This window comes from Nicotiana tomentosiformis, chromosome 7 (assembly GCF_000390325.3).
Source record: "Nicotiana tomentosiformis chromosome 7, ASM39032v3, whole genome shotgun sequence".
NCBI classification, from domain to species: Eukaryota; Viridiplantae; Streptophyta; class Magnoliopsida; order Solanales; family Solanaceae; genus Nicotiana; species Nicotiana tomentosiformis.
The window spans coordinates 68462364-68478846 of NC_090818.1; the positions used below are offsets into that span (position 1 = coordinate 68462364).

Genomic DNA, 16483 nt, shown 5'->3' on the forward strand with positions numbered 1-16483 from the left:
TAATAAGCCAAGTCAATAAAATACAAGTGAAAAGTTCAAAGTATCCGAAGCAACATGTTTCAGCCAATTAAATAACATATTCAACATGATTAGTTACGATTCAACTGAACCAGTCAAATCAAGCGGAAAGACTCATAAAACGGTCACTTCTCCACAACTATAAATATGTCAAAAGCACATCAAAGTTACAAGAGAAATAAATATGACTTTTGAAGACAACAACTTCAATCATTTCTCCACAGGTCTCAAGTTTTTTATTTATCACATTTAATCTTAATTTGTCTGTTCATGAAGATTAATTACAATGCTTTACGACTGTCAAAGTGTTTATGATGAATTCTTCTAAAAGAATTTCAAGTCCAGAGTTAGTGTTTCAACACAATCATTTGTGCTAGACTATTATTCTATCCAAATTATTGTTCGTAAAACCTAAAATTGTTGATTGCTATCATTTTGTTGCTTTAAAACAACCAACCATTACAAACCGTACTCCATTTAGTTTTGCCTTTTCAAATTGTGTTCGTGCTTATATTTATTAACTCAGTCTGGAATAAGTAATATACTTGCTATCGAGAAAACAAGGTGAAGATGCACTCCCTGCCTCTTTTATCACTTAATGGACGCTATGGAAACAAGGAAATTTAAGCAAACAAAATGCATTTACCCTACTTCGGTGGTAGCTGACTGATAAGAAACATAAAAAGATTCAATTAACAATCACTGAATTTCTAGAACTTGCCAACTGGAATTAAGGAATATAACGCCAGATAGCATTTTGTTCAGCATGTATCAGAAGTTCAAATTAATGCTCAAACTTAGCCTGGAGAGCATGCAGCTCTCAAAGAGGCAAATTCAGTTAACAACGTAAATGAGACGGTAAATCGTGAAAGAGAGCAATAGAGAAATATCAGAGATAATCCGGAGATTAAACATAAGTTTCACCAAAATACGACATTGTTTAGCCTGTGAAAAGTGAACAAATTCACCTAGGATTGGTGGTTTTCTGTTTCGCCTTCTCTATAAGAGGTCTCAACTGCTTCTTTTCAGCTAGAATTTTCAAAAAGTTGAAGAGAAAGGGTATGTAGTTGTGCTTCCGACGGATATTTTCAGTTTTCCATTTCTTGAACTTCTCCTCCTCCCTCAATATTTTATCACTAACGGCTTCTATGCCAGAATTTACTTCTGATAAGGATTTATTGAGCGACTCCACTTGGCTGCTATCCACCATTCTCTCCGACTGCGATGCAGCCAGCTGCTGCAGAATACGCTCTCTCCTCTTCTGAAGCTCCTTCAGCTCAGTGGTATACATCTCTTTCCTGTTCTTTACTACAGCCATCAGATTGAATCTTATTTCACTTTGGGAATACCTCTCAATACGTTCCTGAATAACCGGCTGCACCATGCGCAACCACTCGATATCACCTTGCCCACCAGGGCATGGCCCAAGACTGATTGGTCCCTCCTTCAATCCATCGAGCTCATACAACACACCATCCACAGGTATATAGCTGATAAAATGGTATACATCATCATCTTTTCCAGCAGCCTTCTGTTCTTCAGGCACAAATGGCTCAGGTCTTGCAAAACTATTATGGGCTGTGCGAATTGCTTCACTGTTGTTGATAGCTAAGCCTTTAAGCTCTGCTGGGAAATTCTTTGTGAATTCTTTTAGTGCTGATAGTTCTGGGCCTATATCAACATCTGGACTGTTCAGGAGAATTGACAGGATTGCTTGGGTAGCACAGGCATTGTTTATCACCTGCTTCACGTCATCAAAAGAGTTACAAGTCATAGTGCTAAGCAACTTCCGTTAGTTTAACCACACATATCATGTAAAGCCATTTGACCTGACTAGCAAAGAATAAGTTTGGGTTTGGATCCTTGATCACAAGGCGATCATCTTTTTCACCCGGACGCCATTTGAAAAGGAATACCAAGCCATACACGGGCCTGTGAAAAATCATAAGATTAAGTATTATTTCCTTTTGAAAGAATTGGGGAAACGCGAGCTTGAAGCTTCTGAGAATAAACTGTTTGCACAATCATACAATTAATGTTAACATGGCAGAATTAGTTTACCTAAGACTGTTGAGCTCATCAAGATCCAAAGAATACAACTCCTCAACCTGTTTCAACATGAAATAGCATGAGAAGAGAAAAAAAAATTAATCACCCAAAAATAAGTGGCTATCTGACCATTTTAACATCCCACCCTTCCCAATCCTCAGCTTTTCATTTGCTTTATCTCACAAGAAAAGCACATCAATCATACTTATCAGCTTCTACTGAAAGGGCAGAAACCCCCTTCATATAGAACTGAGATAACCACAAATATGTTGAAAGAGAGTCCAAAAGATGGGGAATGATGGACAAATTAGCCAAAGCTCCTCCAATCATGGCTAATTCTTGGTTTTTTTCCTCTTTATATTCATCATACAACAGAATCACAGGTTGCGCAGAAATGAATTAAGTACCAACATTATTCTTCCATAATTTGCAGATTTTAGCTTTAAACCAGGTATGGCATGAAATGAACGAATCCTATCTAGTTTCCAGTAATTACATAACATCATTTATTAAAATAGCAAACTGCTGTTGCCAGGAAGCCTGACAGGCAGTAAGATCTGCACCTAATCCCCTCGAGGTGTTAGGAGGGGAGAATAGTTTATTGATGTTGTAATTTGGGATGTTTTTCTGTAACTTTATTGTATCATCTTGGTACCTTCAACAACAACAACAAAAACAACAACCCGGTGAAATCCCACAAGTGGGGTCTGGGGAGTGTAGTGTGTACGCAGACCTTACCCCTACTCCGGAGGAGTAGAGAGGCTGTTTCCGATAGACCCTCGGCACAAGAAGATGGAACGAGACTATACAGCAGTAACATCAAAAGAAACCAGAAAGATAACACCAGCAACACAATAACCAGGAAACAGAGAGGAAAACAATAACACTAAGCAGTAATAATGGCACAGTACTACAGACGCAATGGAGTAATATGGACACAACAAGAGTCACTAACATCCTAAGACAAATCACTACCAGACTAGCTTCCTACAACCTAACCTACAGCCTAATGAGGTACAAAGGACACAACTGGACATCTTGGTACCTTGTTAATAAATATTTTACCTTATCAAAAACAAAAGTGATTATGACTGAAGGGTTACTCAATCGGATCGGGATAGTTGTTCTTTTTTGCTCCAACGCCCTCCAGGAACCACAAACCACACTTTAATTCAATGTATGTTCGTGCTGAACTATTTACACTTTATATACATGTATCATCAATAAAATGCATCCGAACTTTAGATAAAACCGTAACTAAGCCAGTTGCTTCCCATTGCTTTCTTTAGCGCTCCTCATGTGTGGCACTCCTCGCTCGTGGAGTTATGAAAATTCCTTTCAGCATCATGTGTGTCTTTTGTAGATTAGTTTTAAAGCTAAAAGTGATAGTAATACAGGATAGGAAAGTGGAAAGCTATGCTAAAACCACTATGGAAGGGGGAAACGTCAATATCTACCTTTTTATATATTTCCTTTTCTAGCTTATATGCTTTTTTCCTTCTTTTAAGTTCTAGCATAAAGGTATTCACCACCGACCAAAGGAAACGATTGCTCGAAATTCCTAAGCTTAAAATATATACAAGCCAACTATTTGCCTCATAACAAAATGTGATAATAGCAAAGATAAAGATTCCATTGAGTCTGCCTATGCCTTAGTGGCCAGAGTTACCCGGTACTTGTACTAGTAGGAGATATCAGGTACTCGGTGGAATAGTCGAGGTGAGCGTAAACTGGCCTGGACACCACCGTCATTAAAAACAGACTCCATTGAGTCGCATTACATACATCTCGGTATATAACGAGTAAATATAGATTAAGTCCATAATCGCATGTACATAAGAAATATCTGCAAAAGTGATGTATGATCATCACATTTATAAGAAAAATGAAAAGTAGGAAATCTCCAAAAAGCATGTTCTCATTGCATAGCCACACTTGAAATGTTCCAAACTAAAAGAGAGATTAAAACACCTATAATTAAAGAAAACAAATCATAACTGAAAAGAGAGTAAAATTTTTGAGAGTAAACCGAAAAATACCTGCACACCTTTTACTTGCATCTGTTGTATGAGTTCGGTAAAAACCCCTGCAGGCAAGCAACATCAGTACCTTTCATTCAAAGGTTGTACCAAGTGAGATGCATCAGGGAGATCATACTTCCAGCATTAAAATCACAGTGGCTAAAATTTAGAGGTCAGGCGGATTCAGAACCCCAATTTAGTTTCTGATCGTTAAGAAGAATAAAGATGAAAAAGGATGTTACATTGGATTGTTTCCACTCCTACTGGAGAGCACACTGTCCCTTACCCCCAAAAAAGCAAAACCCGTACCCAAAAATCCTTTTGCTTATTTTTTCATTCTGTGGATAATGATGGTGTCAAGGCTAGCACAAGTACCGAGTGAATCTTCCCACCAAGCCCTAAGCAGATGGGAAGAAATTATCTAGTGTTTTTAAATCTCTGCTTTGACTTGAATCTTCAATGTGTGCACACACTTCACTAACTACTAGGACACATCCTTGGGTGTAGCACACCCGGTGTAACACACCTAAGGCTGGCAAAACTGGCTCAAGCCCATTCAACCCACCCAGTATTTAATGGGTCGGGCATGACAGATTTCCTAATGGGCTATTTTGGGCTGCACCCATTTTAACCCACAAAAGAACTTAGCCCTAACCTAACCCGTGTCAAACTAGACTTATCCAAGTACTACGTAGCTGTAGCTTTTCTAGGAATATGCGCAGTTTTTCAAGTACCACTTTGAAAGTAATAGTTGTCAGGTATTGTTTTTGCTTTTTTTATACTCCTAGTCTCCTACATTTTTTTGCTTCTAGTTATGGCCAGCTGGGTTTTGCAATTGTATCTTCTTCCTTCTTTTTTTTGCATTTCATCTTCTTTTTTCTTTAGATGAAGTAATTTGTTTATTGATGGCATCAAGAAGATGCAGTAGTACAAAAGATAATACAGCAAAAAGAACTAAGTCAGCTCTAATACAAGAAATGCTAATTTAAGACCAAGGTGCTGACAAAGTTCAGAAAGCTATCAGGGGTGTCTGTAGGGGACAATTTGTGCCAACTAAAAAGAAACATTATGCACCTAGCCTTAATAGAGTGAATTGGGGTTGATACACCATCAAAGCATTTCATGTTTCTTTCTGCCCATAAACACCAAAAAAGACTAGCAGGGATCATTCTCCAGATTTGCTTGATGGTTTTATCAACTTTCCATGTGTTCCAGTTTCTAAAGGCTTCCTTGGTGCTCTGAGGCATGACCCAGTTGAATCCAAAAAGTGAGAGAAACATGTTCCACACATCTGCAGCTACTGGACAGTGTAGAAACAAATGGTTGTTGGTTTCTTCATTGTTCTGACACATGTAGCGTCTATTTGCAATCTGGAAGCTTTTTTTCCTTAGATTATCTTGAGTGAGGCATGCATCTTATAGTGCAGTCCAACAAAAGCAGATGACTTTTAAAGGAGCTCTTGTTCTCCAAATAAGCTTCCATGGCCAGCTTTCTACCATTTCATTTTGTGCTATCAAAGATGTATATCCCGCCTTGACAGAATAGAGACCTTCCTTGGACTTGCCCCACTTTAGCTTGTCTACTGCTTGAACATTGATTCCATTATTTTCTACCCTTGACAGTAGATTTAGCAACTCCTCATACTCCCAGTCTTGTATATACCTTCTAAGAAGAATGTTCCAACTGTTATTTTCCCTGTATTGAGCAATGGATGAGTCAGGATCACAAGAGATGTGATAGAGGTTTGGAAAGTCATCTTTTAGAAGACAGTTCCCTTGCCATTTATCTTTCCAGAATTTGATGAGCGTCCCACTTCCTGTAGAGAAGTAGGCATTCTGATAGAATTCATCCCAGAGTCTGCTAATGTATTTCCAAGGTCCAACTCCATATGAGGCTCGGGAGATTTTTGTACACCAATGGCTTTGGGCTCCATGCTTAGCTGTGACTACCTCTTTCCAAAGTGCTTGGTTTTCCTGAGAGTATCTCCATAACCACTTCATTAGTAAACTTTTGTTATGTGTAGCCAAATTTTTAATGCCCAATCCACCTTGTATCTTAGGCATTGTGCATTTAGACCATTTTACAAGGTGGAATTTGTGTTCCTTACTATTCCCTTCCCACAAAAAGTTCCTCTTGATTTTGTCAAGCTGTCTCAGTACCTTGCTAGGCATAGGGAATAATGACATAGTATATGTTGGAATGCTGTCTAAAGTGCTGTTAATCAAAGTAAGTCTACCACCCATCGAGAGGTACTAGATCTGCCAGGAGGCTAGCCTTTTCTCAAATTTTTCAATCACACTACCCCAACTGAATGTAGCTTTAAACTTAGCACCCAATGGAAGTCCCAGATATGTTGTTGGGAAGGAGCCAGTGTTGCAGCACAAAATTTCTGCCAACTCTGCCAGATTTGTAACCTCATTGACAGAATATATAACACTCTTGAGCATGTTGATATGAAGTCCAGATAAAGCTTCAAAGATTAGCAGGGTAATATTAAGGTAAAACATTTGTCTTGATTCAGCCCCACAAAATATTAAGGTATCATCAGCATACAAAAGGTGCGAGACATTGACTGAGTTTGTTGTCATGTTGCCAACATCAAAATCATTGATCCATTGTAGTTCCTTGGCTTTATCTAACATTCTGCTAAGACCTTCCATGGCTAGAATGAAGAGAAAGGGTGATAATGGATCACCTTGCCTTAGGCCTTTCTGAGGGAGAAGAAGTCCACTGGACTCCTATTAATCAGCACCGAGTATTTAACTGTTGTGATGCTGAACTTGATCCATCTAATCCACCTGTCTCCAAATCCCATCTTCTTTAGCATAGTAATGAGGTATGACCAATTGAGTTGATCAAATGCCTTCTCTATATCTAGTTTGCATACGATGTCTGGTTCCCCACTTTTCATCCTCCAATCTATGATTTCATTTGCAATTAGGGCTGCATCAGTAATCTGTCTATTTCTTATGAAAGCATTCTGATGGTTAGAGACCAGCTTCCCCATGACTCTTTTTAGCCTCTCTGCCAAAACTTTGGCTGCAATCTTGTATACACTGCCAATTAAACTAATTGGTCTAAAATCCTTTAGTTCAATTGCTCCCTTTTTCTTTGGGATTAGAGTTATGAAAGAAGCATTTGTGCACCTTACCATGTAGCAGTGTTGATGGAAGTGATCAAGTGCATTCATTACATCATTTTTAATGAACTCCCAAGCCTTCTGGAAGAATGACATAGTGTAGCCATCAGGATCAGGGGCCTTATCTGGAGCACATGACTTAATTATTGCTAGGACCTCTTCCTCTTGAAATGCCAGCTCAAGATCTGTTTTCTCCTCTTCTGAAATGCTTGCTATACTTTCAAATTCAGCACAAGGTCTCCAGCTCTCCTGTTCAGTGTATAGTTTCTCATAAAATTCTAGAATTTCCCTTTTGATAGAGTCTTCGTCCTCGATAATCTCTGGTCCTACTTTGAGTTTGTCAATACAGTTGTTCCTCCTATGAGAGTTAGCCATCTTTTGAAAATATTTTGTGTTCGTGTCCCCTTCCTTCAACCACAAACACCTGGATTTTTGCCTCCATGAGATCTCCTCAGCCTTTATCAGTTGTTGATACTCTTATTGTAGAGCTAACATCTGTGATTTCTCTGCTGTGGAATGTGTTCTGTTTTCAGCAATTTGTTCAAGAGAGAGATGCTCGTCTAAGATTTTGTTCTTTCTGGCCTCTAACTTGCCAAAGACCTCTTTGTTCCAGTGTGTGATGTCCTTTTGAGATTCTTTAGCTTCTGAACCAGTATGAAATCTGGACTACCACTAATTATATAACTCTTCCACCAAGCCTTCACTTTGTTCTGAAATTTCCGATTTAACTTTTTGTCCTTTTTTTAAACAATTGGTTTTGCGTATAAAATTCTTTTCTGGAAAGGATTGCTAATTTTTTGTTCTGGATAATTGATCACTTTAACTAAGAAAATAATTTAAACTAAAAAGACAAAGATCATAGTATAAAATTGTGGAGAAGAAATAGTGGGATATTAATTTCTGCTAAAGATTAAATAAATGTGAAAGTTACAAAAATAAAATAAAATCGATAAAGCTGATAACGAGTCTTGTTTATCAACGTATCCATGAAGAAAAAATCAAACTAACTATTCTGCTTATAAAAAAGGTTACTATGAAAATTTTGTTAATGAATGTTAGATCACTTAGATGTTGCCAAAGGACTAGTTGGGTGGGTTGGGTTATGACCCATTATTTAGCCCATCTTGACCCAGCCCAAGTGAGCTTTGGGCAGGGTTGGGCAATGACCCATTTATCAATTCAGCTCATTTTGACCTGCCCAAAATCTGCCAACCGCCCATTTGACACCCCTAAACACACCCAAGAATCCTGATTAAAAAAAGAAAAGAAAAAGATAATCATGAAAGAGTTCCCGAGCCCTTAGTTGCTAATCGTCGAGAAGAATAAAGATGAAGAAGAATGTTTCCTTGCATTATTTCTAATCCTCTTAAGCAGCACAGGATGGTCTTTGAGTCACTCATGAATCTCTGCAATCCTATCCCCACTCCACCCCCCACCCACCTGCACCCCACGCCCCAAAAAACCTCTGCAGAAAAAGCAAAGGAAAAATAAAAATAATCACCAAAGAGTCCCCAAACCCTCATCTGGCTTCAATGGGTTCGACTTACTTAATCAGCAGACAGTATATGCAGTAAGGCGTTAGCTACTACAACTAAAGACTTATGTGTCATGTTTACATTATTTTCAATCACATCAACTAAAAAGAAACATTAAGCACCTAGCCTTAATAGAGTGAATTGGAGTTGATACACCATCAAAGCATTTCATGTTTCTTTCTGCCCATAAACACCAAAAAATACTAGCAGGGATCATTCTCCAGATTTGCTTGATGGTTTTATCAACTTTTCATGTGTTCCAGTTTCTAAAGGCTTCCTTGGTGCTCTGAGGCATGACCCAGTTGAATCCAAAAAGTGAGAGAAACATGTTCCACACATCTGCAACTACTGGACAGTGTAGAAACAAATGGTTGTTGGTTTCTTCATTGTTCTGACACATGTAGCATCTATTTGCAATTTGGAAGCTTTTTTTCCTTAGATTATCCTGAGTGAGGCATGCATCTTGTAGTGCAGTCCAACAAAAGTAGGTGACTTTTAAAGGAGCTCTTGTTCACCAAATAAGCTTCCATGGCCAGCTTTCTACCATTTCATTTTGTGCTATCAAAGATGTATATCCAGCCTTGACAGAATAGAGACCTTCCTTGGACTTGCCCCACTTTAGCTTGTCTACTGCATGAACATTGATTCCATTATTCTCTACCCTTTACAGTAGATTTAGCAGCTCCTCATACTCCCAGTCTTGTATATACCTTCTAAGAAGAATGTTCCAACTGTTATTTTCCCTGTATTGAGCAATGGATGAGTCAGGATCACAAGAGATGTGATAGAGGTTTGGAAAGTCATCTTTTAGAAGACAGTTCCCTTGCCATTTATCTTTCCAGAATTTGATGAGCGTCCCACTTTCTGTAGAGAAGTAGGCATTCTGATAGAATTCATCCCAGAGTCTGCTAATGTATTTCCAAGGTCCAACTCTATATGAGGCTCGGGAGATTTTTGTACACCAATGGCTTTGGGCTCCATGCTTAGCTGTGACTACCTCTTTCCAAAGTGCTTGGTTTTCCTGAGAGTATCTCCATAACCACTTCATTAGTAAACTTTTGTTATGTGTAGCCAAATTTTTAATGCCCAGTCCACCTTGTATCTTAGGCATTGTGCATTTAGGCCATTTTACAAGGTGAAATTTGTGTTCCTTACTATTTCCTTCCCACAAAAAGTTCCTCCTGATTTTGTCAAGCTGTCTCAGTACCTTGCTAGGCATAGGGAATAATGACATAGTATATGTTGGAATGCTGTCTAAAGTGCTGTTAATCAAAGTAAGTCTACCACCCATTGAGAGGTACTGGATCTGCCAGGAGGCTAGCCTTTTCTCAAATTTTTCAATCACACTGCCCCAACTGAATGTAGCTTTAAACTTAGCACCCAATGGAAGTCCCATATATGTTGTTGGGAAGGAGCCAGTGTTGCAGCACAAAATTTCTGCCAACTCTGCCAAATTTGTAACCTCATTGATAGGATATATAACACTCTTGAGCATGTTGATATGAAGTCCAAATAAAGCTTCAAAGATTAGTAGGGTAATATTAAGGTAAAGCACTTGTTTTGATTCAGCCCCACAAAATATTAAGGTATCATCAGCATACAAAAGGTGCGAGACATTAACTGAGTTTGTTGTCATGTTACCAACATCAAAACCATTGATCCATTGTAGTTCCTTGGCTTTATCTAACATTCTGCTAAGACCTTCCATGGCTAGAATGAAGAGAAAGGGTGATAATGGATCACCTTGCCTTAGGCCTTTCTGAGGGAGAAAAGCCCACTGGACTCCACTTAATCAGCACCGAGTATTTAACTGTTGTGATGCTGAACTTGATCTATCTAATCCACCTGTCTCCAAATCCCATCTTCTTTAGCATAGTAATGAGGTATGACCAATTGAGTTGATCAAATGCTTTCTCTATATCTAGTTTGCATAGGATGCCTGGTTCCTCACTTTTCATCCTCCAATCTATGACTTCATTTGCAATTAGGGTTGCATCAGTAATCTGTCTATTTTTTATAAAAGCATTCTGATGGTTAGAGATCAGCTTCCCCATGACTCTTTTTAGCCTCTCTGCCAGAACTTTGGCTGCAATCTTGTATACACTGCCAATAAAACTAATTGGTCTAAAATCCTTTAGTTCAATTGCTCCCTTTTTCTTTGGGATTAGAGTTATGAAAGAAGCATTTGTGCACCTTACCATGTAGCAGTGTTGATGGAAGTAATCAAGTGCATTCATTACATCATTTTTAATGAACTCCCAAGCCTTCTGGAAGAATGACATAGTGTAGCCATCAGGACCAGGAGCCTTATCTGGAGCACATGACTTAATTACTGCTAGGACCTCTTCCTCTTGAAATGCCAGCTCAAGATCTGTTTTCTCCTCTTCTGAAATGCTTGCTAGACCTTCAAATTCAGCACAAGGTCTCCAAAGCTCTCCTGTTCAGTGTATAGTTTCTCATAAAATTCTAGAATTTCCCTTTTGATAGAGTCTTTGTCCTCGATAATCTCTGATCCTACTTTGAGTTTGTCAATACAGTTGTTCCTCCTATGAGAGTTAGCCATCTTTTGAAAATATTTTGTGTTCATGTCCCCTTCCTTCAACCACAAACACCTGGATTTTTGTCTCCATGAGATCTCTTCAGCCTTTATCAGTTGTTGATACTCCTATTGTAGAGCTAACATCTGTGATTTCTCTACTGTGGAAACTGTTCTGTTTTCAGCAATTTGTTCAAGAGAGAGATGCTCGTCTAAGATTTTGTTCTTTCTGGCCTCTAGCTTGCCAAAGACCTCTTTGTTCCAGTGTGTGATGTCCTTTTTGAGATTCTTTAGCTTCTGAACCAGTATGAAACCTGGACTACCACTAATTATATAACTCTTCCGCCAAGCCTTCACTTTGTTTTGAAATTTCCGATTTAACTTTTTGTCCTTTTTTGAAACAATTGGTTTTGCGTATAAAATTCTTTTCTGGAAAGGATTGCTAATTTTTTGTTCTGGATAATTGATCACTTTAACTAAGAAAATAATTTAAACTAAAAAGACAAAGATCACAGTATAACATTGTGGAGAAGAAATAGTGGGATATTAATTTCTGCTAAAGATTAAATAAATGTGAAAGTTACAAAAATAAAATAAAATCGATAAAGCTGATAACGAGTCTTGTTTATCAACGTATCCATGAAGAAAAAATCAAACTAACTATTCTGCTTATAAAAAAGGTTACTATGAAAATTTTGTTAATGAATGTTAGATCACTTAGATGTTGCCAAAGGACTAGTTGGGTGGGTTGGGTTATGACCCATTATTTAGCCCATCTTGACCCAGCCCAAGTGAGCTTTGGGCAGGGTTGGGCAATGACCCATTTATCAATTCAGCTCATTTTGACCGGCCCAAAATCTGCCAACCGCCCATTTGACACCCCTAAACACACCCAAGAATCCTGATTAAAAAAAGAAAAGAAAAAGATAATCATGAAAGAGTTCCCGAGCCCTTAGTTGCTAATCGTCGAGAAGAATAAAGATGAAGAAGAATGTTTCCTTGCATTATTTCTACTCCTCTTAAGCAGCACAGGATGGTCTTTGAGTCACTCATGAATCTCTGCAATCCTATCCCCCACCCCACCCCCCACCCACCCACACACACACGCCCAAAAAACCTCTGCAGAAAAAGCAAAGCAAAAATAAAAATAATCACCAAAGAGTCCCCAAACCCTCATCTGGCTTCAATGGGTTCGACTTACTTAATCAGCAGACAGTATATGCAGTAAGGCGTTAGCTACTACAACTAAAGACTTATGTGTCATGTTTACATTATTTTCAATCACATCAAGATTGTTGGCAATGGTGATTAGACCAACTTTTATTGGCCAAAGGTGCAAAAGGCCAATTATTAGTTCTTGAAATGAAAAGAACAGTGGCAACCTTTTTGGATAAATGGCTAAAAGCTGGTCAGTACGATGCAACAGAAGGAAGGATGGCTTTGCCACAATTAGTTTTCTGACCTTAAAATTGATAAGACTGCAAATATTTTACATATCTCAGCAGAATCTCCCACAGATTAAATTTTTAAAAATGATTTCAACCCTGTCACTAAATACTAAATACAAAAAGAGATCAGATGATTTTTTTGGAGGCCCGTGAACAGTTGATGATCTGATTGATAACTATAATTAAAACTAATAGTGGTAGCTATTTTTGCCAGCAGCCAGGAAGGGCATCTATAGTAATCATGCAACAGCAGTGCAGCAATATAAAGCTAAACCAATAAAAGATGTATTCTAAGAAGAGCGTGGAACATAAAATAACTTTAGAGAAGAGGAAAATATCTTTCTAGCATAGCCAACATTCCAGGCATAAAGCATTTGAAAACTATCTTAATATTTTTGTTTCTGTTTTTGGGGTAAGGTATTTTACCCTTAACACATGAAGATTGAAAAACACAATTTAAAGGGTGAAATTATGTAACTAGAGCTGATACCCAGTAACAAAGACTCTGCCTTATTTTCTTTTATCAACATGTCTCCTTGTTTAACTTGAAGCTTGATAAATTGCTGCTATAATAATATAATAGCCTAATCATCTTTCTATTTTCTCTTCTCCTTTAACATGATAACTTGATCATCTAACCCTTCATTCTCTTCTTACTACTTTCCCCCTTTTGTGAATTATATGTTCGGAAATCAGTTAGCAGCTAAAGACACAGGAATTACTCTTTTTTTTAAAAAGAAAAAAAAAAAGTGACAAGAATTACTCTTTCTACTCTAAATCTCATTCCCATGACAGAAGTCGAATAAGGAACTAAGAGTTAGGAGACTTACCGGGATCAGACTCGATAGTGCACCACGACATGACTGTTAATCAGCTGCTGCAAGAGAAAGGGCATAGAGAGCATCAAGGGCGGCTCTAGGGTAAGGTAAGGCAAGTGACGCCCTCGCCTTAGCACCAAAATATTTAAGGCCCCAAAAATAACAAGTACTGTTATATTATTATATAATATATAGTCCATAATTTATATTTATATAATTATTAATAAAATATTTCAAATTTTAATAATTTTTAATATTTAGTAGACGTAAGATTGAGTGAGTTAGTTGGATAAATTTTTTTCATTAAATTAAATAATATATTTACCTTTATGTATAGTCTTTTTTCATGGATCTCACTATTTTACTTTCCAATTTCAACTTAAATTCTCTAAATTAACTATTCCTTTTTGTCACATTTGATTGATCCACACACCAAAAAGCAAATTCTTTTGTTTCTCATCTTTTCTAACTAAGAAATCCCCGAGACAAATGTCGCAATGTTCAAAACACGATGTTAACGGGCTCACCCTTTATCATTTTCACTTAAGGGAAGAATTCAATACCATATGACGCGCGCTTAACTCATACGTCATGAGTTGCGCTCTCACCACTAGATCAAAGTCATGTACATTTTTTTTTGTGTCTCAATATTATATGAATTTTATAAAAGAAGTTTCAGGGTCTTTTTAATATATTTTGTTTTAGGCCACCAGTTCTGTTGGGCCGCTCCTCATTGACGATCAACAATTATTTACACACTACTGCTCCACCATGAACGTATTGTTCAACCAACTTCATTCATATTTGGTAACTGAGTGACACACTCACTGCCATTAATGTTCTTGTCATTGTTGCCTTATCTTAAGTGAGACTCTATAAATTTGATTGAGAATGTCCGGGGTGGACAAGTGGCTCTAGTAGGAGACTAGTAAAGCCTTGATTTAGGTACACAAAATTTTTAATAATGGATTTTATAATTTTATTTCATATTAGACAATATTATTGTTTGTAGACAAAATAAAAAAGTACAAAAAAAATTGTAAAAAAGAAAGAAAAGTGTCTACTCTTTAACGGTAAAAATATTTTTAAAACGTTGAATTAAACCTTAAATCTTCATATTAATAAATACATTTTTTACAACAATATCAAAGGTAACATATTGCAAATACATGTCTAACATCTTATTTATTTAAATTATCCTTTTCTAATAGAAATAATAATATTACTATACGAAGTTAAAGACTTCATGTCATTTAAGAAAATATACTATAAACAACAAGTATGAAAAAAATGCAAGATTAATTTTTGTTGCATATATGTGTATATACGTACTAATAAAAAAAGTATAAGGCCTCTTATTAAAATTTTGGCTTTAGGCTACTAATTTTATGGAGCCGCTCTTGGAGAGCATTAATAAAAACGACAATTTGATCATTCAATCCTACTACAAATAACCAATTTGTTTTTGGTAGTATCATCAGTAATCCCTCGAAAACAAACCCTAAATTTCACACAACTACCATCACTCTAAAGTTGTTGTAGGAACTAGGAAAAAAAAAACACTTAAAGCTGAGCTAATAATTGCGTGCTCTCAAATTTAGTAAATCTAAAGCGGTAACAGTATGTACCTCAAATTAAAGGGAGACGATGAAAAGAGCCGACAATTGGATATCTCACGACGGCGCATGCAAAACTCGCTCGTTTTACTCGTAGTTGGAGATATTTTGACTGGCACCGATTTTTTGACAAAGTAGAGTTGCGGATAGACGAACCTGTTTCGGATCTAGTACATTGTACATCCAACAAAACTTTTCGACTTGGGTTGTGTTAGATAATTGGGCTTAACGTAGCTGTACGAAAAACATTGGGAAAATGATATTGTATAGTCGTTCTTAAAATAATAGCCGAAAAATATTTTTTTGTTTTATATATATATGTATGCTATATACAAAATTCAAATTTTGTATAATTGTTTTGCTACCGAATGTAAATAGTTTTTAGCTCGGACTAAATGTGAAAAAAAAAACAAATAAATTAGGTGGGTTGGCCACTTTTAACACCGCTATTAAATATTAGCCAATATTTTAAAAGTTATTAGCATTGAACCATTACTTTAATACGAAAAAATATTTGAGAAAAAAATACCCCTAGCTAAACAGGGAATAACTCCGATAACGGCTCCTGGAGTTTGAACATTTGTCCGTCCAAACTCCATGGATTATTCGTGGAGTTTGAACATTTATTCGTCCAAACATCTTCAACATCTTCTCATGTAGTTTTGAACTATCGAAGTTTAATCCTTATTTTTATTTGTTATATATTATATATACAATTAAAATATTAACATCATTGTTTAACAGTGAGAGTATATGTTTATTTTTTATAGAAACTATTCACGACGTATCAAAATTATCTGACACAAGAAATAGATATGCACCATTTCTTATATGAGAATTCAGCAGTTTTAAGGAATATATTATTGAAACAACTAGCTCACTCCTAGCCTGAAGTCAAACCGCTAGAGCACCAAAGTCGCCAATCTGGATCAATAATATAATATTCCGACTAGAAAGTCACTATAATGGTACCGGCGATCATGGTGTCAATGTCGGTGAGAATTTCCTCAATTTGCCTTCACTTGGAGTCATGGGCGGCAACTGTAATATGCTATAATCGATGTCAAACCCATGGAATTATTCTCCTCCAACAAGTAGTCATAAATCTTTTTAAGATGTTTGATTCTCTTAAACCATTTTCTCTTTATAAGCTCTCACACACTTAGACACAGAAGCGACCTCCACTGACTTTTGATATTATAGAAAAAAAATTATTTTAATAATTGAGTTGGACTATGATGCAGTTTTTACCTTTAAAGGGTTGAAACTTTAGCACATTGTGTTGGGGTTTCACCTTTAAAAG

General features: G+C 36.9%; 1 protein-coding gene across 2 annotated transcripts; it reads right to left on the reverse strand.

The window, feature by feature from the left end:
- Positions 1-688: 688 nt before the first annotated feature.
- Positions 689-13725, reverse strand: LOC104107428 (ubiquitin carboxyl-terminal hydrolase 2). Of its 2 annotated transcripts, XR_011409812.1 has the most exons (6): positions 13577-13725; positions 4107-4153; positions 2080-2126; positions 1848-1950; positions 901-1759; positions 689-855 (listed from the first exon to the last, which is right to left on the reverse strand). XR_011409812.1 is itself a non-coding variant. In XM_070181653.1 (5 exons), the coding sequence occupies exons 1-5, from the start codon at positions 13605-13607 to the stop codon at positions 983-985; spliced, it is 1005 nt and encodes a 334-aa protein (XP_070037754.1). In that variant the 5' UTR covers positions 13608-13725; the 3' UTR covers positions 689-982. The 2 variants fall into 2 exon arrangements, 1 of the variants encoding a protein (XP_070037754.1); XM_070181653.1 differs by having other exon boundaries at positions 689-1759.
- Between the last annotated feature and the right edge of the window lie 2758 nt (positions 13726-16483).

Bases quoted from the DNA above. Each gene is read 5' to 3' on its own strand.
- LOC104107428 (XM_070181653.1), bottom strand. From the start codon at position 13,607: ATGTCGTGGTGCACTATCGAGTCTGATCCCG. The intron at 4,154-13,576 runs GTAAGTCTCCTA...GCTTGCCTGCAG, and splicing joins CACTATCGAGTCTGATCCCG to GGGTTTTTACCGAACTCATA. The intron at 1,951-2,079 runs GTAAACTAATTC...GATTTTTCACAG, and splicing joins GATGAGCTCAACAGTCTTAG to GCCCGTGTATGGCTTGGTAT.